At 43.4% G+C, this 23865-nt stretch overlaps 1 protein-coding gene across 4 annotated transcripts in view; it reads left to right on the top strand.

Annotated features, from left to right (window-relative positions):
* TRIT1 (tRNA isopentenyltransferase 1) overlaps positions 1 to 23865 on the top strand; it is a 45440-nt gene that overhangs the window by 6723 nt on the left and 14852 nt on the right. For 3 of the 4 annotated variants that reach the window (XM_040974284.1, XM_040974283.1, XM_040974286.1), the window contains exons 2-4: positions 14662 to 14802; positions 21558 to 21656; positions 22374 to 22519. In XM_040974284.1, the coding sequence (XP_040830218.1) occupies positions 14662 to 14802; positions 21558 to 21656; positions 22374 to 22519 (386 nt within the window). The remainder of the gene's footprint in view (positions 1 to 14661; positions 14803 to 21557; positions 21657 to 22373; positions 22520 to 23865) is intronic. The other variant, XM_040974285.1, reaches the window with a different exon arrangement.

Below are 23865 nucleotides of genomic sequence, written 5' to 3'. Positions count from 1 at the left end.
GGTGCAGCATGGAGTTTTCTCCATGGAGCCTGCTATGCCGTGAAGTACCTCCAGAGCAACAACACTTCTCACCAGCTGGCCTCAGGTTCCTGGTGACTGGGTGGAAAGGAGGTCAGACCTGCAGGCTGACGGATCACTTCCTTCCTTGCTCCAAAACTCTGGCCTTTCCTGCCGATTTCTCCTAACCAGAATGAGAAACCTTTGTGCTTCATTTTCTGAACCCCAGTTCCTTCACAAATTGTAGAAACATCAATATTCTCCTTTAGTCATGAGAGTCTCAGTTCCAAGAGGGACAGGTAACACAACCCCTGTTTTCCAAGATGGAAAAACTGGGGTGCGGAAAGATTACAGAGCAGACCAGCGATCACACCGCTGACACTCACACCTGGGAATTGGATCTGGCTCTTCCAGCTCAGTTGTGGAGTCTGCTACATTTCAGGAAGATGATACTGGAGGTCTTCCTTTCAGCTCCAGCCTTCTCTTGGCAGATACGTTCAAAGTGCAGTGCATGGCCCTCAGTGGCTGGGTGAGACATTTTTCTGAGAATCTTGAAGGCACTGGTCACGCCTGGGCAATGACGACCTGCAAATACAGACCACAACAATATGCTGGGAGAAAATAAACACAAAGCTGGGTTTACAGAGGGAAGTGTCTCTAACACTGTGAATCTTACAAAGTATTATGGAGAAGCAGCAGTCAGACCCAGAAGTGCAGTGTTTGCCTAAACCTACCGCAGAAGCAATTGATGTTTGGCAGACTAGTAAGCAGGTTATGTGTCATCTACTAGGTGTGGAACTCTGTTGTTTTTTCTGCTCTGGGGCATAATTTAGGTACAGTGTTTTGTTCCAAAGAATGGTCTGCCTGACAGTGCTGCAGGAGACCTGGGATGCTGAGATAGGGGTGTGAAAGGAGAGGTGGGGTGGTGGGTCACGGAGGCTTACCTAGGGCATGAAACTGGTAAGGTGTTAGAGACCAGGCCTGTGCTGGGGGCTCTTTGACATAGCTGGCAGAGGTGATATTTAAATGGACAAGTCTGATGAAAGGAAATCTTTCTGATTCATAAAATTGTGTGACATTCAGGTCCTTAGGTGCTCCTCCATTGTAAATTCATCTTGTTTTCCTTTGGTTCCCTTGTTTAGTTGTGTAGTCACACATACATGGCCATTTTTTTGCAGCTAAGGGGAGAACTTGAAAGGAGAAATGATGACTGGCCTGCTGGGAAGGTGGAGGCCAGCGCACAGGAGGCCTGCGGACTCAGCTCTGAGTGGGAGGTGCTGCCATGATGCTTCAGGGCCCGAGGCAGGGTGTTGAGGCAGCTCCACTTCAGAAAGAAATGCTGGTTGTTGGTGGAAGGACAAATGGGACTTGAGTGTTATTTAATGGGATTGGCTGTAGTTTCAAGGTTGTGGGCTGGATTTTTCAGATACCTTTGATTCAGAGCAGAATCTTTTTTGTTTCCTTGCTTCTTTTGGGGCCTGCTTCCGAATGGAAGCCTCACCATTCCATCCTCATTGTGGCAGCTGGGATTCCAAGGCTTACTAGTGGGCCATGGAGGAGGAGGATGTGGTTTATAACATAAAACATACATAGGCACTGTTATTTTATTTTTTTTAAGATTTATTTGTATTGCAAAGTCAGATATACAGAGAGGAGGAGAGACGGAGAGAGATATCTTCCGTCCAATGATTCACTCCCCAAGTGACAGCAACAGCTGGAGTTGCACCAATCTAAAGCCAGGAACTGGGAACTCTTCCAGGTCTCCTAGGCGGATGCAGGGTCCCAAGGCTTTGGGCCATCCGCCACTGCTTTCCCAGGCCACAAGCAGGGAGCTGGATAGGAAGTGGAGCAGGGCTGCCGTTAGAGCTGGCACCCATACGGGATCCTGGTACGTTCAAGGTGAGGACTTTAGTCAGTAGGCCACTGCACCGGGCCCATATAGCCACTATTCTAAAAGTGATGTATCTTCATCACAATCTTTTGTGATGGGCCCTATCTCATTTCTACCAAAAATGACCTATTTTTATTTTTAAAGACATGTCTATCTGTGTATGTATATGAAAGGCAGAATGACAGAGAGGGAAGACACAATGCAGAACGAGACAGAGACAGAAAGGGGAGATCTTACATCTGCTGCTTCACTTCTCACGTGCTCCCAAGTCTGGGCTGGGCCAGGCTGGAGCCAGGAGCCTAGAATTCCACCCAGGAACCCAAGCACTTGGGTGGTCTTCTGCTGCTTTCCTGGTGCATCAGCACGAAGCTGGATCTGGAGTAGAACAGCTTGGATGTGAACTAGGCCTCTCTCCTGGGATGTGGGTGCCCCAAGTGGTGAGCAGCCCCAAAAGTTACTGGTTTTAGATCTCGTATTTGTATGTTGTTCTCTGTTTTCCCATCGCCTCCCTATGTTTATCCATTCATCCGCCATCTCATTTTTTTCCCTCTGTAACACTGTATATTTTATCAGGCAGAGAGGAGGAAAGAATATTTGTGACGGAACAGCATGAGCAAAGTCAAGGAAGGGTATAGTGTATATGCTTTTGCAACTCTAGCATATGGAGTCCTGGCGGATAGTTGTAGGAGGTGAAACTAAAAATATAGATCATGGGAACAGATTTTGGGGTTTTAAACAAGGAAGTGATAGTAAGTTTATTCATGGAGTAACTATTGGGTGGGGGCAAGTAGGCTAGAGAGGCAGACAATGGGATTCTCTTTCCTTACCTGGGTGAGAGGGGCTGGAGTTGAGTTGGCTCGTGCCTGGGAAGCAGAGATAACTTAGCACACTTTCAAGACAGAATCAGTGGTTGATGAATTGAGAACATTAGCTAAAAAGAATCAATGAAAAAAGCCTTTTTGTATTTGGGAAAAATGATACTTACTTACTGAAAAAATTCCGCTAGCGCTGAAAAGTATAGAATAACAACATATAGACTTCATATCCAGGGATAACCTTTTGACATCTTGGTGTACATATTCCTAGACATTTGTGTATGTATTTATGCTTATGTGTCCATTTTTGGCTTTTATTTTATTCATTTTTTTAAATGAGAAAGTCAGATATACAGAGAGGAAGAGATAGCGAGGAAGGTCTTCTATGTGCTGATTCACTCCCCAAGTGGCCACAATGGCCAGAGCTGAGCCAATCTGAAGCCAGGAGCCCAGAGCCTCTTCTGGGTCTCCTATGTGGGTGCAGGACCCAAGGCTTTGGGCCATCCTCTATTGCTATTTTCAGGCCACAGGCAGGAAGCTGGAAGGAAAGTGGAGCAGCCGGGATTAGAACTGGCACCCATATGGGATACTGGTTTGTGTAAGGCAAGGACTTTAGCCACTAGGCTATCATGCCAGGCCCTAGCCATTATCTCTTTTTTTGCCTGTGATTTATTTCTTTTGAAGGGGAGGTTGGTGAGCAGGATTTCAAATAGACAAATGTTAGACCTTCTCATTGTTTCTTTGATGTCTTGTATCTTCCTTCCTTCCTTCCTTCCTTCCTTCCTTCCTTCTTTCCTTCCTTCCTTCCTTCCTTCCTTCCTTCCTTCCTTCCTTCCTTCCTTTTTTTCTTTTAACAGCTTTACAGAAAGAAGGAGACACAGAGACAAAGAGCTTCCATCTACTTGTTCACTCTCCAACTGCCTGCATAGGTCACAGCTGAGCCGATCTGAATCCAGAAGCAGGAAGCTTCTCCTGGGTTTCACATGCAGTTGCAGAGTCCCAAGGCTTTAGGCCATTCTCTGCTGCTTTTCTCAGGTCATAAGTAGGGAGCTGGATGGAAAGTGGAGCAACTGGGACATAAACCAGCACCCATATGGGATGCTGATGCTTGTGTTGGGAGGTAGCCAATTGAGCCATTGTGCAGGGACCCTGTTTATTTAGAAAGAGTTATAGTAAGAGGGAGAGAGACCTTCCATCTATTGGGGATTAAGCCATCTTAATGGCTGGGCCAGGCTGAAATTAAGGCGTTTCATCAGGATTTTCCAAATGGGAGGCAGGGACCCAAACACTTGGACCATCTTCTGTTTTAGCATTAGTATGGAGCTGGGTTGGAAGTGAAGCAACTAGGACAGGAACCAACACCCATATAGGATTCTGACATCACAGACCATATTTAAGAAATATATTTATTTATTTTTATCTACTTGAAAGGTGGAGGAACACAGAAAGAAAGTTCTTCTGTCTGCTGGTTCATTTTCCAAATGCCCACACCAGCCAGGGATGGACCAGGCTCAAAGCAAAAGAGCTTAGAACTCTTTCTGGCTTTCCCGCATGGATGGCAGGGATCCAGGTACACGAGCTGTCAGCTGCTGCTTCCCAGGATGCATTAGCAGAAGTGGAATTTAAGAGTGGCTGGGACTAGAACTGGATGCAGCTGTCCCAAGTCATGGCTTAAGTCTCAGCTTCACAGTGCCTAACCTAACATTGTTAACTAAACCATAGACTTGAATTTCACGAGCTTTTTCGCTATTGTACTCTTTTTGCTTCAGAATCTAACTTAGAATCTCATATTACACTCAGTCATCATGTGTCCACACTCTTTTCCAATTTTATTATTTTATTTAGTATTATTTGAAAGACTGGGAGGCAGATCTTCCATCCACAAACAGCTTAGGCTGGGCCAGGCCAAAGCTAGGAGCTAGGAACCCACTTTAGGTCTTCTGTGTGGGTGGCAGGAACCCAAGCACCTGGGCCACCACCTTCTCTTTCCCAGTTTTGTTTAGTAGCAAGAAACTGGAATTGGAAGCAGAACTGGGACTCAAACTCAAGCACTCCCACAAAGGGTACAGGTGTCATGGATAGTGTCTTAACCACCGTGTCAAAAGCCTGCTGCCCCTCCCCACTCCGTGCTGCTGGTGATGTATTTATTTAAGAGGACTGGTCAGTTCTGTTTTAGAATGTCCCTCAATTACAGTTTCTCATGATTAGATGGATAGCATTGATTTTGGGAAAGTCACAAATGTGAAGTCTCCTTATTGCTTCAGTAAGGTTAGGATGTCAACATGACTTATTACTAGTGATGTTCAGAATTGTGTGGTTAAATTTGCATCTAGCTGTCAGGTTTCTTTGAAGTAAAACCATGCTTTTTCCCTTTCCATACTCTTTTCCTTTTCGCTTCCCTGATATGACAGATCCTGTCATTTGTTTTTCAGTTATTTTCTAATTGGCAGATAATAGGGTTCAATGTGGGTTTCTTTATTTCTTTTTTTTCCTCTCCCATTTGAAAGGTAGAGACATACACAGAGTCTTAGAAAGACTTCATATTTGCAGGTTAATTTCCCAGATGCCTGTAATAGTTAGGACTGGGCCAGGCTGAAACTGGGAGCTGAGAATTCGGTCTAGGTCTTCGCTGTGGGTGACAAGGACTCAAGTCTTGGAGCGAGCATCTGCTGCTTCCCAGGGTATACATTAGCAGGAAGTTGGAATCGGAAGCAGAGCCAGGACTTGAGCCAACCAGGTATTCTGATATAGGTTGTAGGTATCCCAAGCTGTGTCTAAACCACTGTATCAAACCCACCCCTCTCCAGTCATCTCTGTTAGAAGTGAGTTGCCGCCCCGGTGGCGTGGCCTAGCAGCTGAGGTCCTCCCCTTGAACGCCGGGATCCCATATAGGCGCCGGTTCTAATTTTGGCAACTCCACTTCCCATCCAGCTCCCTGCTTGTGACCTGGGAAAGCAATCGAGGACGGCCCAAAGCTTTGGGACCCTGCACCCACATGGGAGACCTGGAAGAGGTTCCTGGTTCCCGGCTTTGGACCGGCATAGCATCGGCCGTTGCACTCACTTGGGGAGTGAATCATCGAACGGAAGATCTTCCTCTCTGTCTCTCCTCCTCTCTGTATATCTGACTTTCCAATAAATAAATAAATCTTAAAAAAAAAAAAAAGTGAGTTGCCAATTTGACCCATACCAAGTGGGAGGAGAATGAAGCTCCACCTCCTGGAGGGAGAGATGTCAAAGATTTTGCAGGCTTAGTTAAAAGCACATAGCAATTAAACCAATATTTTAAGGCAGATCTTTAAGGTTATGCATTTTGTTTTGGTCCGTCCTTCCTTCTTCCTTCCTTCCTTCATTCCTTTCTTTTTAAGAATTTATTTGATTGAAAGAAAGATATTCTTCCATCTGCTGGTGCCTCATTCCTGGGCCAGGCTAATAATGCTAGCAGCCTGAACTGCATCGGGGTCTCATGTGGATGGCAGGGGCCTCTGCCCTTGGATTACTCTCTGCTGCCTTCCCAGGTCTAGCAGGAAGCTGGATCAGAAGCTGAGCAGAAGCTGGGCAACTCGAATTGATACTCTGACACTGGTGTCATAAGTGGTGTTTTAAGCAGCTGTGCCACAGTTGCATCCTCTGCCAGTGTCTACCTCAGATCCAGTACCACAGGATTCATTTTAGTCTTTCCTCCTTGCTTGTTTTGACAGAGAACAAGAAATCTGATTCTCATTGTTTACAATACAGTAATTTCTTGGTATGTCTTATAAAATATTTTCAGTAGTTAACTCCTGTGATAAATTTACCAATTGAGTACATTTGTGGGTTTATATATATATAATATCTAGCCATAACATTTTTTTTTACTTGTCTTAGTTGTAGCGTTGGTACATTATTCTTCCTAATGGTTGAATGTTACACACTGTGTATATGTGCTAAATTTTGTTTACTTGTTGATGAGCTTTAAAATCTTGAGTCTATAGTGGATAGTGTTGGGAACATGCGTGTGCATGTATTTGAGTACCTGTTTTCATTTCTTTTGGGTAATGTAATTGTCAAGTCATGTAGTGCTTCTATTTAACTTTTTGAGGAGCTGCCAGCTTTTTCCGCAGTGGCTGTGCTGTTTTACATTCTCTTCAGTAATGTATGGTGGTACATTACTGGAAAGAATGTTTTCCATCTCTTGGTTTTTGTTGTTGTTGTTAATAGCCACCCTACAGGTATCTAACTACATTTTTTTTTTTTAAGATTTATTTTTATTGCAAAGTCACATATACAGAGAGGAGGAGAGACAAAGAGGAAGATCCTCCATTCGAAGATTCACTCCCCAAGTGACCGCAATGACTGGAGCTGTTCCGATCCGAAGCCAGGAGCCCGGAACTTCCTCCAGGTCTCCCATGTGGGTGCAGGGTCCCAAAGCTTTGGGCCGTCCTCAACTGCCTTCCAAGGCCACAAGCAGGGAGCTGGATGGGAAGTGGAGCTACTGGGATTAGAACCGGCGTCCATATGGGATCCTGGCACATTCAAGGAGAAGACTTTAGCTTCTATGCTATCACACCAGGCCCTCACCACTTATTTTTAAAAGATGTATTTGTTTATTTGAAATGCAGTGTGGCAGAGAGAGTAGGAAAAACATCTTTTTTTTCAGTCCAGCATTGTCTCTGGCTCACTGTAACCCTGGACATGTTACTGACTCTGAGCTTACGTTTCCTTTTTCGATATATTGGGAAGGGAAACTCATTTGATTGGATCATGGGCTAGTAAATTTTTATAAGAGCTAGATAGCAAGAATTTTACGCTTTATGGGTCATGTAGTGTCTCAGTATTTAAGCCTCCGTCAGTTCTGGTCTTGTATGGTTCTTCAATTCCCTGGCGGGGTTTGAAGAACCAAGGACATTTTGTTTCTCCATTACCAATTAAATATAGATAATATCCAGTGCTTACTATTTGTCTGTAACTCTTTTAAAACATTTAAAAAATGTTTGCTTATTTTCACCTACTTAAAAGAACTAGAGAGAGAGAGGAAGAAGGAGGTAGGGGGAATTGAAATAGGGGAGAGAGTGATATCGAGATTTCCCATCTACTGGTTTAGTCTTCAAATGCCTAGAGGGCTAGGCCAAGCCAGACTGGGAGTCCAGATCTCCCACTGCCTCTTCAGCTTAAGTGACAGGACCAGACCTTGAGACGTTCACTCCCTTTCTCACGTGATTACCAGGAAGCTGGAGCTAATGTGGAGCAGCTGAGATTTGAACCTACACTCTGAGACGTGGCTATCCCAAGCTTACCTTGCCATGCCTGTGTTGTAAGCATTCTATATATGCGAACCCTAAGCCTCAGAATAAGCTAATGAAGAGTATAGGTGCTATTATTTCCAATTTATAGATGAGAAAACTTGACAAAAAAATATATATGGTCCCTGGCATGATGTCCTATTGGCTAAATCTCCTCCTTTCATCTGCGGGGATTCCATGTGAGCGCCAGTCCGTGTGCCAGTTTCCCCAGTTCCCATCCAGCTCCCTGATCTATGGCCTGGGAAAGCAGTAGAAGGTGGCTCAAAGCCTTGGTACCTGCATGGGAAACCCAGAAGAAGCTCCTGGCTCCTGCCTTTGCATCTGCTTAGCTCTGGCTGTTGTAGCCACTTGGGGAGTGAACCAGCGGATGGAAGAACTCTCTCTCTCTCTCCTTCTCTCTGTAAATCTGACTTTCCAATAAAATAGTAAATAAATCTTTAAAAATTAAGAATTAAAAAAATATATACTCTTAACCTGCCAAATGAAGGCCACAGCTGGCGGTAGAGCCATAATACAGACCCAGGCTGGCTTCCTTGTATCTTGCTGCCTCTCCTGACCTAGACACACACCTCCAAATGAGTAATGGAGCATTTCCGCTGTCATAATGCCTTAAGATAACATATCACTCAGACCATCAAAATGGGCCACAGAATGAAAGTTAATTATGAACTTGGTTTTCTCAAACAAGACCTTTGTTAGTTACAAAGCATTCTCTGTGGATATATTTCTGATGCATGCTTTCTCCTGAGAGCTTCGAAAGAGTTTTCAGTGTGTTGTAGCTGTCTTCTCTTCAGTTTCTGGAATTGAATTCCACTGCAGGAAGAATTCGTTTTTTCAGGCAGGCAAACAGATCAGAGCTAAATGGGGCTAAAAATTCTGCTAGTGAGAGCAGTAGAAAGAGAATAACTGATCCTGGCTCCTCCAGGTACAGGGCCAGAGGAGCCCTCCGAGAGAGCTCAGTGACTGACTGCATGTGTCGTTTCTTTTCTCTCACATCCATCTTCTTTGGATATTTGCAGTTAGACTTCTAAGCAGCCACCGTACAGGCTCTGCATTGTGGTTTCTTGTGTTTTAGCTTAAAAGCCAATTGTGCATTCTGTCCAAGATCTGTATTGCTGCGGATGCAAAGATGTGTCAGAATTTTTTTTCTTTTTTTATCATTTACTAAGCTTGATGCTGTGCAAGAGTGCATCACATACATATTATTTTGTCCATCACAGTTTGGAAAGCCTGGCTTCAAATGGTTGTGCTTCCCTTTCCCTTAAAAAGAGACAGCCATAGGAATACTACAAAACCTAATCTACCCTGTATATTCCAAACCACTCCTCTTGTCATACCGTTCTTTTTTTTTTTAATGAATTTCTTTTAATTCCATTTTTTTCCACACCTATTTTCGTTTGAAAGATTTTATTTTTGTTGAAAAGGCAGATTTGCAGAGAGAAGAAGAGATAGGGACAGAGAGGGAGAGAGAAATCTTCTGTTCACTGGTTTGTTCCTAAAATGACCACACACCCAGTACTGAGCTGATCTAAAGCTGGCAGCCAGAAGCAGGAGCGTGGTTTCCCACACGAGTGCAGGATTCCCAAGCAACTGGGCGATCCTCCCCTGCTTGCCCAGGCCATAACTAGAGAGCAGTATTGGAAGTGGAGCAACTGGGACATGAACTGGCATGCTTATGGAATACTGAAACGAGCAGGTGGAGGATTAGCTTGCTGCATCACTGTGCCAGCTCCCAAAGCTGTGATTTTCAAGGCAGGTGTAACATATAAAGGGCCAAATGTAGAGACTTTTCAAAATCTATTTTTAAATGAGAAGGAAATGAAATAAAAAAGGGGAAGATAACTTTAGGGGAAAGGAACAAACCTAGGAGGCAGGTTCCCTTGTTGCTTAACCCACTGTCCCACAGTGCCTGGTTCTGAATTCAGTATGATTGTAACTAATAAACTAATCCATACCTAAACATGTAATTTATAACTGGACAGCTCAATAAATGATCAGTGTTTAAGGTGCAACTTGGGGTTCCTATGTCCCACGTAAGATGGCTACATTCGATATTGGGGTGCCTGCTTCAGGTTTGCTGGTGCTGGCTCAAGTGCCAGGGCCATCTTTCACCATTACTTTCCCAGTTGAATTAGCAGAAAGCTGGCTTGAAGCAGAACAGTGGGATACCACTTGGTGTTCAGATACAGGCTGCTTGCATCTTGAGTAGTGAGTTAGCCTGCTGGGTCACGAAGCTGGGCCTGATTTTACTTTCTTTAAATCATTAGTACTCTTGTAGTATTTGCTGGCATTTTTATATATTAAAATCAGTATAGTAGGAAACTTTTGTAATAAGGTGAGCTTAGTTCTAGGCTTCCTTTGTCTGAATTCTATTTGTGCCTTATTTGTTTGTTAAAATTTGTGTTTTTTTAAAAAAAGATTTATTTATTTTTTGAAAGGAAGATTTATAGAGAAGGAGTGACAAAGGTCTTCCATCTGCTGATTAACTTTCCAAATGGGTACAACAACTAGAGCTGAGGAGCCACGAGTCTCTTCCTGGTTTTCCACATGGATGCAGGGTCCCAAGAACTTGGGCCATTTTCAGTTGCTTTCCCAGGCCACAATCAGGGAGCTGGATGGAAAGTGGAACAGCTGGGGCATGAGCTGGTTGCCCATATGGGAAGCCAGTGCTTGGAGTTGAAGGATTAAGCTGGTAAACCATTACACCGGCTCTGAAATTTATCATCTTAAGAGCCTCTAGAATACACATCTAAAAGCAAATGTCAGGATGACATTATCTAGTCATTTTGCATCACTGATAGAATGTGCTGGTAGAAATATTTCCACTTTTTCTTTTCCCGTGCTTTTTTGTTTATTTGCCTGGCTAGGGTGGGGATTGGCGGGAGGGGAGGAAATTGTTTCTTTGTTAACCTAATCAGGACATGTAAGAGACCCCAATATGGGGTCTCACATTCCGAGGGTGCTTCCCTAGGGGTTTTGATAGTTTGAAACATGGTCCGCTTCATTGCCCCAGGATTGAAAAATCTTTCCAAGGTTTATTGGCCAACCAAGTCCACCTCAGTGTGCATGCATAGACTCAGACGCTTGTTAGAAAGCTTATCCAGGAGAGTTGTCCAACCTGTTCTGCTTTCCATCCTCTACGGAGGAACTTGATGTCCTCTGCTGGCATAGGTGAGCTGGCTGTCATGTCCCCTGTGTGCATCTGGGCCTGCTGTTCACCACCAGGCTTCAGTAACTGAAGAGGCCCAATCCTGGTACATGCACTCCAAGGTTGGACCATTACATTTTGTGATTTTTCCCTGTGGCTGGCATATGAGTCCTCCAAACAGTCTTGTCTGAGGTGACATCAGACTTGACTCTTGTGCAGGGTCGAGTTTAGTCCATTACCCGCTCCAGTCAATGCACATAGCAGTAGAAATGTATGGTCAGTTCCTCCACCAGCCCCAACTCTCATGTGAATTGACAGACATTGTGGCCTAGCCCAGCCCAACCCACCACAGGCATGGTCTTCATTCACACAAGCAGGTGCCATGGCCTAGTTGGGGCAACCCCCCAGTAACTCCCACCAGGCCCACCTACACTCCATGTTTTACATGTACTGGCATGTGTTGTGTCTTTTTTTTTCTATTTTTAAATTTTTTTTATTGGAAAGGCGGATATACAGAGAGGAGAAACAGAGAGGAAGATCTTCCGTCCGATGATTCACTCCCCAAGTGAGCGCAATGGCTGATAGCCGATCCAAAGCCAGGAGCCTCTTCTGGGTCTCCCACGCGGGTGCAGGTTCCCAAAGCTTTGGGCCGTCCTCGACTGCTCTCCCAGGCTACAGGCAGGGAGCTGGAAAGGAAGCGGGGCCGCTGGGATTAGAACCGGCGCCCATATGGGATCCCAGCGTGCAAGACGAGGACCTTAACCACTATGCCACCGTGCCGGGCCCATGTGTTGTGGCTTAATCTGGTCCATATTGCATCCCATCTAGCTTTTGTGCACACCCGTGAGTGCTACAGCTTAGCACAGACTGACCTGCCTCCAGACCCAGCCCACATTTATGTCTATGGGTGCTGCCGCCTTGATCAACCTGGGCCTTCCCAGGCCTGGTTCTTATGCTCACCAATGGGAGCTGCAGGGAATCCTGCCATTGGTGGGCATTATATATTTGGTGCTATGCATTTCTTTAAAATTAATCTCAGTGTGAAAATATAAGAATCCCTTTTACTGTAAAGAACTTACCACATTTTAGAAATTCCATTGGTAAAATCTAGTTGTTGCTATGTAAGCTCTTTAATACTGGGTCATTTGGAATCCTAAACAATTGCAGAGCCAGTTAAGGGGTGGTAGGAAAAGAGAGAGGGCAACACCTAATTATTAATTCCTTTTCTTCTGTTAGTTTTCTGAAGTTGCATGATGGAAGACATCACTGTGTAATGTGTCCTATGAGTTTCATCAGCAGAACAGGAAAAGGAGACACTGTATCTTAGATTCCAGTTTTTTTTTAAGGCAGATTTACAGAGAGAAGGAGAGACAGAGAGAAAGATTTCCATCCCCTGGTTCACTCCCTAAGTGGCCACAACGGCCAGAACTGAGCCAGGAACCAGGAACTTTTCTGGACCTCCTACACGGGTGCAGGGTCCCAAGGCTTTGGACCATTCTCTGATGCTTTCCCAGACCACAGCAGGGAGCTGGGTGAGAACGGGAGCAGCCCAGACAGGGACTGGTGCCTTCATGGGATCCTGATGCTTGCAAGGCCAGATTCTGTCTATAGTTCTAGGGATTGGTGTGTGGCTCAACAGTCTTAATCCTCCACCTTCACGCTCCAGCATCCCATATGGGCTCCTGTGGTTTGTGTCGCAGCTGCTCCACTTCCAATTCCACTCCTTGCTTATACACTGGGAGGACAGCAGAGGATGGCCCAAGTCCTTGGGACACTGCGCTCTCCTGGAAGACCTGGAGAAGCTCCTGGCTTTGGATTGGTTGAGCTCTAGCCTTTGAGGCCATTTGGGGAGTGAAGCAGCAGTTGAAAAATCTTTTTGTCTCTCCTCTTCTGTAAATCTGCTTTTCAAGTAAAAATAAGTGAATCTTTTTGAAAAACAAAGTTCTGTTGTTAGACACAGATGTAGCTTAAAAGGCGGAGCCATATGGTTCTATTTATTGTTATTTTTTCTGTGTACTGTTTTGTTACTTAGCAGTTATATTTATTTGAATATAGCTTATGTCTTCGCAAGGTAACTAATCTTAGTAGCCAAGAGCACAGAAACTTCAGATTGTAAAGCAGTGACACTGAACTTATTATTTTTTGTCCTGATTGTCGTGGTAACTGTGATAGTCGTATTCATGTGGAGAGTGATATAATGACTTTTTTATAGCACTTGAAGTATGCCAGGCAAAACCAAAAAAGTGCTTTTATACTGATTGCCTCATTTAATTTTGTGACAATCCTGTTATTCCCATTTTACTTATGAAGACTTGAGACAGAGAGGTTCCTTTTAAAAAAAACAGATTTTATTTTAATTGGAAAGGCAGATTTACAGAGAGAAGGAAGAAAGAAAGCTCTTCCATCCACTGGTTTACTCCCCAAATGGCCACAGTGGCTGAAGTTGAGCTGATTTGAAGCTAGTAGCCAGAAGCTTCTTCCAGGTCTCACAGGTGGGTTCAGGGTCCCAAGGACTTGGGCCATCCTCTGCTGTTCTTCCAGGCCATAAGCAGGGAGCTGGATGAGAAGTGGAGCAGGTGGGAGATGAACCAGTGTCCATATGAGATCCCAGCATTTGCAAGGGGAAAGACTAGCCAATTGAGCTGTTGTGCTGGGCCCGAGATGCAGAGGTTCCTACCAGAGTATTCCAGGAACGAGTAGCAGAACTTGGAATTGATTTGAGGCAGCCTGGCGCCAGGGTTTTTCCTTCTAACTGTTACACTGTGCTGTACTTATTTGACACCCATATAAGTAAAGGGAAACATGAGATAAAAAATGCTTTTAACATCTTTGTGGGCTCTACGGAACTTATTATTTGTTCATTCAGTGCTCCCTGTAGAATCAGTGATTACAGAGAGAACATTTAATCCCAAAGCATTCATCCCTATTTTCAAACCAGTGTTTTCAGATCTGTTCTCCATCTGAGACCGTGCATTTAGAAAAAGTACACTTGAACTTTTTAGTTGAATTGGCAGATCAAGAGCTTACAGACAGGATATTGCTCTTGCATATTTAGACTGTATGTGTTGACCCCCTGAAGCAGTAATTTGGATAGATCACAATGTTTCCACTGGAGTACAGCAGCAATATTAGGGGTTCTGACTTCAAAGTGAGTATGTGTGCATTTTATATATGTGTCTTTGTAGGTTGGCCACTTCTCCACAAATGGAACCAATCTTACACAAATTCTAAAAACTTTTTAGAGTCAGTTAAATCCAAGAATATCTAAGCGTTTAGAACCCTGAGCAATGCTGAATCTTACTTTTCTAGAGAGTTGTGATAAGGAGAATAAATAAGACATCCTGCCCATTTTGAAAATGCTTACAGCTCAGTCCTGTAGAGCCTCATTTTAATGTTAAAGAATTAGTTCTTATTTGGCGTGAGTTTGCAAACCCTTCTTTAAGTCTGAGCTAACAAACTTTATGTGATAAAGTCAATGCTCTGTTTTCTTTTTGCTTTGTATGGTTTTGTGGATTTTCTTCTCCTGCAGGTCTATGATGGCTTGGACATCATCACCAACAAGGTTTCTGCCCAAGAACAGAAGATGTGCCAGCATCACATGATTAGCTTTGTAGATCCTCTCGTGACCAATTACACGGTGGTGGACTTCAGGAACAGAGCAACATCTCTGATATCCTTCAGAAATACACTAACCGGGCCTGATGTGTACAGAGCGGCCCATGCCAAAAAAGGAAGTTTTGTTTCTAGTGGCAATTTCTCTTTTGTTCTTCTTTTTCTTCTTTCTCTTCCCTTCTTCTTTTGAAAGATTTATGTTATTTTATCTGAAAAACAGTTACAGAAAAAGAAATTAAGAAAAAACTTCCATCTGGTTCACTCACTAAATGACCCCAGCTGGGCCAGGCTGAAACCAGGAGCCAGAAACTTCATCTGGGTTTCCCACTTGGGTACAAGGGCTTGAGCCATTTTCTGCTGTTTTCCCAGACTTGTTAACAGGGAACTGGATTAGAAGTAGGACAGCTGGAATTCAAACTGGTGTTCATATTGGGTGCCAGCATTGTCGGCAGCTGGTCGACCTGTGGTGCCACATTGCTGACCCCAGTAATTTCTTTTTTAAAAATGTATTTACTTACTTATTTGTTTGTTTGTTTGTTTAGAAAGGCAGGTGTACAGAGAGGAGAGAGAGAGATCTTCCATCTGCTGGTTCACTCCCCAAAAGGCCGCAAGGGCCAGAGCTTAGCCAGTCCCGAGTCAGGAGCCAAGACCTTCTTCTGGCTCTCTCACATGGGTGCAGAATCCAAGGATTTGGGTTGTTATTCTTTGCTGCTTTCCCAGTCCGTAAGCAGGGACTTGGATCATAAGTAGAGCATCTGAAACTCTAATCAGCAGCCCTGTGGGAAGCTGTAATTGCAGGCAGAGAATAAGCCTGCACACAGCACAGCCCCCCATCTCCAGTAATTTGTTCTAAGTGTGGATGCCCTAGACCTAATCAACAATAGGTAACATCTTCCATAGGCCAGAGTCCTCAGATCTACATCACATAAGAACACCACGTCATGTCCCAGCTGCTCCACTTGCAATCCAGCTCCCTGATAATGTGCCTGGCAAAGCAACAGAGGATGGTCTAAATACTGGGTCTTTTCACCCAAATGGGAAACCCTGAAAAAACTCCTGGCTTCTGGTTTCGAAACTGGCCCAGTTCTGGCCATTGTGGCCCTTTGGGAACGGAAGCAGTGAATGGAAAAATCTATCTTTATGACTCTGACTTTAAAATAAATAAATAAGTTTTCTAACTAAACAAAAAATACAACTTTAGGATGATGGATACTGTGTCCTTAAAGTCTTGACAGCTGCATCATCCCTTTGGAACTTATTAGAAATATTGAACCTTGGGTACGTATTATAACCAGAGGCCTGCATGGTTTATACATACATTAGACTCTGAGAAACACTATTTCAGTAAAACAGATGCTGACTTAGGGATCAGAAAATCTATTCCAGTCCTAGGACTGCCTCTTTGAACCCTGTGAATTAATTACTACCCTTACATTTAATATCCACACTGCTTTTATATCTGGACTGCCAGATACTGAAGCATATTAAAAAGTCATAGTAAAAATAGCATGCAGCATATATAATACTAGATAAATTTGTGGTACAGGATAGAAAACCCAGATATGTATTCTAATATCTGTATATATTTATGTTAGGATCAAGGTAGCATTTCAAAACAAAAAAAAAAATAGTGAAGTAATTAATAATTGTTCCTGGGGCAATTAATTGTTTTGGAAAAATTTTAAATTAGGCTTAAATTGTATATGATGCATTATGTACATATAATAAGCCCCAGATGGATTTGAAATTAAATGTATATAATGAAACTTCAGAACAAATTAGAGAATATATGATTGCATGAGTAATTACAAGAATGATTCCTTTGAGAGGTAGAGCAACAAAGAGTGAGGGAAAGACAGATCTTCTGTATGTTAGTTTATTCCTCAAATGGCCAGAACTGCCAGATCTGAGCTATACTGAAGCTAGCAGCCAGGAATTTCATGCTAGTCTCCCACGTGAGAGCTCTTAGACCATCATCTGTATCCTTCCCTGGTGCATTAGCAGGAAACTGGATCAGAAGTGAAGGCAGGACTTGATATAGGATACAAGGGTCCCAAGTAGCAGCTTAACCCATAGTACTACTATTTGCACCCTGTAGTAACTTTTTTTTTTTTTTTAAGATTATTTATTTGAAAGGCAGAGCAAGGGAGAGAGAAAGTCACTCTGTTCCCCAGATGGACACAGCAGCTAGGATTGGGTCAGGAGCCAGGAGCCAGGAACTCCATCCAGGTTTCGACATGGGTGGCAGGAACCAGAACACTTGGTCCATCTTCACTGCTTTCCCGGTGCGTTAGCAAGGAGGTGAATCATGAGCAGAGCATCCAGGATTTTCAATTGTGGCATGTAACAGCTTGACTTGGTGTATCACAACACCAACCCCTCAGAGCAACTGGGTTTTTTGTTTTGTTTTGTTTTGTAAAGGAAAATAGCAGGGGCCATCACATTGGTGCAGCAGGCTAATCCTTCTCTCTCTTGCTAGCATCCCATATGGGCACCAGTTTGTGTTCCAGCTGCACCATTTCTGATCCAGCTCTCTGCTTACCACCTGGGAAAGCAGCAGAGGATGGCCCTCCTCTACCCGTGTGGGAGACCCAGAAAGAAGCTCCTGGCTCCTTGGCTTTGGTTTGGATCGGTTCAACTCCATGGCAGCTGTTTGGGGAGTGAACTAGTAGATAGAGAACCTTATCTCTGTATATTTCCTTCTCTCTGTAAAATCTGCCTTTCAAATAAAAATAAATCCCCCCTTCTTTTGTAAAGGAAAGATCTAAATTTCAATATATAAGAATTAAGACTTTTTTTTAAAGATTTATTGATTTTTTTTTATCACAAAGTCAGATATACAGAGAAGAGACAGAGGAAGATCTTCCATCCAATGATTCACTCCCCAAGTGACTGCAACGGCCAGTGCTGTGCAGGAACTTCCTCCAGGTCTCCCATGTGGGTGCAGGGTCCCAAGACTTTGGGCCGTCCTCGAGTGTTTTCCCAGGCCACAGGCAGGGAGCTGGATGGGAAGTGGAGCTGCCGGGATTAGAACCGGTGCCCATATGGGATCCCAGAGTGTTGAAGGTAAGGACTTTAGCCACTAGGCCACCGCTGGGTCCAAGAATTAAGACTTTGAATTAGGAAGTCGTGTGTGTGTCCACCAAAATTTGTAGGTGTACACCTCAGAGAAACTCTTGCTACAGGTCTATAAGTTTATCAGGAGAGCTTTGATCCTATTTGTAGGATTTGTAGCATTGTATATGTACTTGAAAAATGTGTGCAGCTTGGTTTGTTCATGTAAGTTAGGTAGTTTTTAACATGAAAATGAATAAATTGCAGTTACCTGTCACAATCAGTGTGGAATGATCTTAGAAACAATGAGATATGTGGGAAATCGCAGAAGGATGCACACTTGTTTTTGCCATTGTATGTTACTACAAAGGTTAAAAGGCAGCTAGCCAGTGTATTGTGTAGGAATATGTATGTATCAGTAACACTATAAAGGCATGTGAGGAATGTTAAAAAACAAATCAAGATCCAAAAGCGGGTTCTGGATGGTGATTGCTTTGAGACGGGAAGTAGGGGTTGGGATAGGAATGAACACACAGGAGGCTTCAGGGGAGCAGATGACATTCAGTTCTTAGAATAGGTCCGTGAGTGTTTCTTGTTAAGTCTTCATAATTTACAGCCATTACATGTTCTTTTGTATATGGAAATATGCTATGACTTAAAAATGAAGGAAAAGAGCCCACTACAAACAAAATGTATGCATAGTTTACAAACATTGGAGAAAATACTTGTATCATAGCAGAGGCATATAGTAATATTCTTCAGTACGAAGAACTGTTATGAATCAATAAAAAAAATTGCAAGAGAATAGGGTTTGCCAGAGGTTGACACCTCTTGAGTTGTCTGTATCCCACATCAGAGTGCCTGGATTCGAGTCCTGGTTACTCTCCTGACTCCAGCTTCTTGCCAGTGCAGGCTCTGGGAGGCAACAGGTGGGCTCCTCACTTGGTAGACAGAAATAAGTTCTGGATTCCTAGCTTTGGTTGCCACAGTTGTTGGAGGGGTTTGGGGAATGAACTAGGCAATGGGAGATCTCTGTCTCTCTTTTCCATTCTTCACTCTTTCAAATAAGTAAAAAAATTAAAGTATTTATTTTGAAGGAAGAATTACATTCAGGGAGAGAGAGGTCTTCTATCTGCTGGTTTCAAATAGCTGCAACAGCCAAAGCTTGGCCAGGCTGAACCAGGAGCCAAGAGCTTTCTCTGGGTCTATCATGTGGGAACAGGGGCCCCAGTACTTCGACCATCCTCTCCTCTTTCTTAGGTGGTTAGCAGGGAGCTGGATTAGAAGTGGAGCTGCTAGATAAGGTTTATCCTTTCTGTTAAACAGGAGCATGCAAATCAAATAATGTAATAATGCTTTTTGCCCTCTCTGTTTGCTCTATAAGACTGAGATACCGAATAAGATAATGTTTGTGAAAGCCCTTTGCACACTGACCAAATGTCAGCTATTGATATGACGCTGGGTGGTTCAGAAAGAACTGATATAAAATGAAGGGCTAAGATTTTCAACGGAAAACAGCAAGAGATGACTTAATCAGATGATGTAACAGTTAGAAGATTCTTCTGTTTTTTAAAAAAATATGAAGCCCAATTATCAGACTGAAAGTGCCTTCAGAAGTATTCAGCTTGCCTTCCTGATCTCCCAGGGAAAGGGGTTTTTGCCCAAGATCCCAGATGTGTCAAGGCTTGGGCCAACAAGATCAGCCTTGGCCCATCCAGTCCCTCCTATCACATCTCCTTCCCTCTTTTTGCTCTTCCCCTCTTCTGCTATCTCACCATTTCCCCCTTCCTCTTTTCCACTTGTTCCTTTTCCCTTTGTTAATCATCTTATATAATTGAAGTTTTGTTTTACTGTGTAATTTATGTGTTTCCTATACATAATTTAAGGGGGATATTGAGACTGTTTATCTTTTTAGAACAAGTAGGGTATTTACCATGGCAGTTAAGATGTCTGTATCTTGGATCAAAATGCTAGGTTTGATTGCTGGGCCTGGCTCTTGACCCTTGCTTTCTGTTAATGTGGCTCCTAGGGGGGAAACATGGATTGAGTTCTTAGTTCCCAGCTTTGGCCCTAGCCAGGAGCTGTGGCAGGTGGCTGAGAAGAAAACCAGCAGATGGAACTCTCTCTGGCTTTCAAATAAATCAAAACAAAAACAAGCAGTCATATTTTAAGAAGGTTTCTTTTTTTTTTTAATTTTAAAATTTATTTTATTTATTTATTTTTAAAGATTTATTTATTTTTATTGCAAAGTCAGATATACAGAGAGGAGAAGAGACAGAGAGGAAAATCTTCCATCCAATAGTTCATTCCCCAAGGGGCCACAACAGCAGGAGCTGAGCCAATCCAAAGCTAGGAGCCAGAAACTTCCCCCAGGTCTCCCATGTGGGTGCAGAGTCCCAAGGCTTTGGGCTGTCCTCGACTGCTTTTCCAGGCCACAAGCAGGGATCTGGATGGGAAACAGGGCTGCTGGGATTAGAACCAGTGCCCATATGGGATCCTGGTGTGTTCGAGGGGTGACTTTAGCTGCTAGGTCACTGGACTGGGCCTGTTTTTTTTTTAATGAACTTTGATTGGAGGCACCTTTTTTCCCACCCTACCCAAATGCCTTAAGGATTAGGGAGGGTTTCCTTCTTTTATAGAAAAGACATCTGTCTCAGTGCCCACAGATTGATTGGCAAGGAGAAATGTATAAATTTTTTTTTTAATTTATTCCAAAGACAAATTTACAGAGATGATTTATCTGCCAGTTTACTCCTCAGATAGCTGCAGCAGCCGGAACTAGGCAGCTCAGGGCTAGAAACTCCATTCTCATCTCCCTCATGGGTGAGAGGGGTCCAAGTATGTGAGCCATCTTCTGCTGCTTTCCCAGGTGCCTTAGAGGCTGGAACTTGAACTGACACTGATCGGGATGTCAGTGTTGCAAGGTTTGACTTAACCTGCTAAGCCACAGTACATAGCTTTTTGTCTAAGTATTGGAAGTATTTTTTTAAGGTCAATTATTTGAAGCAAAGCCCTTGTTAAAGCAGATAATCATTTCATCAACAGATTCTGAAGAGTAGAATTCAAAGTAACAGAGCCATCAAAACAATAGTGATGAATTGAATAGCTAGTACCATTTTTCAGGCATTGTGACAGGGGCTTTTTACACATTGTCATATTTAATGCCCGTGAGAACCCATGGGGATTTTAGAGCAGAAAAATTGAAGCTCAGGCAGATTGAGTAACTTGTAATGCTGGGCCGGGAAGTTGCAGCCCGTCTCTTCAGAACCTGTACTTCTGTCTTTCCAGTGAAGGCTCAAGTGACTAACATGTGCACTGTTAACACATAATGGTGGTCCGAGAGCAATCACTTAGAGAAAACTGCTTGTGTTTTGCCTTAGCAGGTGGAGTTAAGCCATGAATATCACCTTCTTGGCTTCCTAAGCACTGACGCTTGGTTCTGTGAGCATCCTTGGGCTTGGACTTATTACATTGATTTGGAATGCCCATAAAACTTTGAAACTTAGGAGAAACATCTAGAAAGTTCTAGAACTGGGAGCAATTACCATTATGCATTTGACTGTAATTTATGTAAATCCAGAACTGGAAATGATTCTGAGAACTTAGGAGAAATATTGAAGGCTGATATCAGTTGATTTTTGTGTCCGCCCTTTCTCCTTTGCTCTATGGACAAATAAATTCTGATTATTACTCTATTTGACTAAGGGTCTGGATCCTCTTCTTGATATTCAATACCGTGATGTCTTTCTTAATGTTCACATTGAAGATATATTTTCCCGAAACAAAATTCCTATTGTCGTGGGAGGAACCAATTACTACATCGAGTCTCTGCTCTGGAAAGTTCTTGTCAGTACCAAGGTATGTTTAATTTTTTTTTGTAACACTAAGGAGTGGTTGTTTCCTCTTTCTAGCTAGTAAATTTTAGTGAGAGGAGGGTTGGTTCTTACCTATTTCTTATACTCAGCAACTGTAATTTTCCCACTTAGGATTCTGAGGCAAATGCCACCTCCGTATGTATGTGAACTGCGCTCCCTCCAGCTGGCCTCAGGGCAGGGGCTGTGTGTGGGAAAGTGCTCCTGTGTGGCTTAATTAGCATCCCTCCGTGAGCGAACAGTGCTTTAGTCTGATTCAGCGTTTCTTGGCTGGCAGCACAAAGCATATGTCAGGGAGGAGGCCAGCACTGACCCTGTGTGCCTGCGGAGGGTGAACCTTTGCAACCGGGAAGGTGGCGGCACCTATGCCCCGCTCTTTGTTCACCTTGCTGAGAAGACCAGACTCTTGGAAATGTTCAAATAGGTGTGGTGGCTCCACTACCTGTTTGTGTTTCTGAGAAGGAAGCAGAGAAGCTGAATACTTCCCCATTCAGTAAATCCTCCTTCCTCTTTGTTTGCTGTGGCCTCACAGCACTTACCACAGCATATTGGAATTTGTTGTTTATGATTATGTCTCGCTGTATGACAAGATTGTCTGATTCACCTCTCTTCTGTATTCCCAAGCGTTAGCAGACGGCTGGGTGCATACATACTGTCTTAGTGTTCACTGAGTTAAGTTTACTTCTAAACCTTCATTTCATAGCCCCAGGAAATGGGCAGTGAGAACACAGTGGACCGGAAACTAGAGCTTGAAAAGGAGGATAGCCATGAACTACATAAGCGCCTAAGCCAGGTGGACCCAGAAATGGCCGCCAAGCTGCACCCACATGACAAGCGTAAAGTGGCCAGGTAAGAAAACCCTGGAGCACTGACCCTGGATTCCATTAGAGTTGGGGGCCAACAGCTCTTCTGTGTGCCTGGTTAATGAGAGAGCTTTGGTAATAGCAGTTAGAGGAGATTGATATGTTGTTCTGGCTCAGCAGGTTGGGAGGCCCTGAGTCCAACTCTCTCCATAAATAGTTGCACCCTACTTTGTTGTTACTTTTTAAATGCATAGTACAATATAGCTTTTACCCTAGGGCCTATGTAATCTTGCTTCATTTTCTGTTTGATCTTTGCTTGTATAACAGTTTTCATATAAATTTCTCTGGCACACAGTCCGTTTACATTGTGATTTGGGTTTCATAATTGGTTGTGCAATGCTTAGTTCTGCCCCAGCAGCTTTCCCAGTGGGAGGTGGATTTTATAAACTGTCTCATAGATCAGCTCCCCTTTGCACATGGAGATTTTCTTGTAAGGCTGAGAGGTAATGAATGAACTCATCAGGTCATGTTTGCTTAGGTTGTTTTGACATTGCAGCCTCATGTTAATTTTGGTTTTCTGCAGTATTGGAAGTGAGACCACATCTGACATAGCAAAGCGTCTTAAGAACCTGCTGTATGGACGATTGTACAGGATAAATGTTGTAACATATATTATTGATAGAGGTTGTAAAGTATTCCATTCAGATGAATTTCCTAGATCCTTTTTTCCTTAACCCTTTTTCCCCATCATTTCCCAATAAAATGTAGTACTAAAGTACTAAAGAGTGCAGTCTTTTCAGGTAGGGCTATGCTTTGGAGGACCATACACCATTGTCTCGGCTTTTTTTTTTTTTTTTTTTTGTTAGCTCTTTTACAAGAGACCCCAAACTTAGTAAAAGAATGCATACTCTAGACTAATACAGATTATGCTTTTTATAGCATTCAGCATTGAAAAAAAAGAGAGAGAGAGAGATTTGTTTATTTTTACTGGAGAAGCATATCAGGTCTACAGAAAGAGACAGAGAGAAGGATCTTACATCTGCTGGTTTGCTTCCCAAATGGCCACAATGGCTGAAGCTGAGCTGATCCAGAGCCAGGAGCCAGAAATTTCTTCTGGATCCCCCTAGTGGGTGAGGGTCCCACTGCTTTGAGCCATCCTCCACTGTTTTCCCAGGCCATAAACAGGGAGCTGAATGGGAATGGAGCGGCCAGGACAGGAACTGGTACCCATATGGGATCCTGGCGCATGCAAGGTGAGGATTTAGCCATATTGCTGCTCCCCTTACCCCGCCAGGCATTTTATCTGAAACAATTTACTAGAAACCTTCAAAAACTCTTTGAAGAATTTCTTTATTTTTGTATTATGACAGGATGCCAGAGCTTGGTCTGGTG

Source organism: Ochotona curzoniae, unplaced genomic scaffold (assembly GCF_017591425.1).
Source record: "Ochotona curzoniae isolate NIBS_2020 unplaced genomic scaffold, NIBS_Ocur_1.0 contig_2404, whole genome shotgun sequence".
Lineage (NCBI taxonomy): Eukaryota > Metazoa > Chordata > Mammalia > Lagomorpha > Ochotonidae > Ochotona > Ochotona curzoniae.
This window is presented reverse-complemented; position numbering and strand designations above follow the sequence as displayed.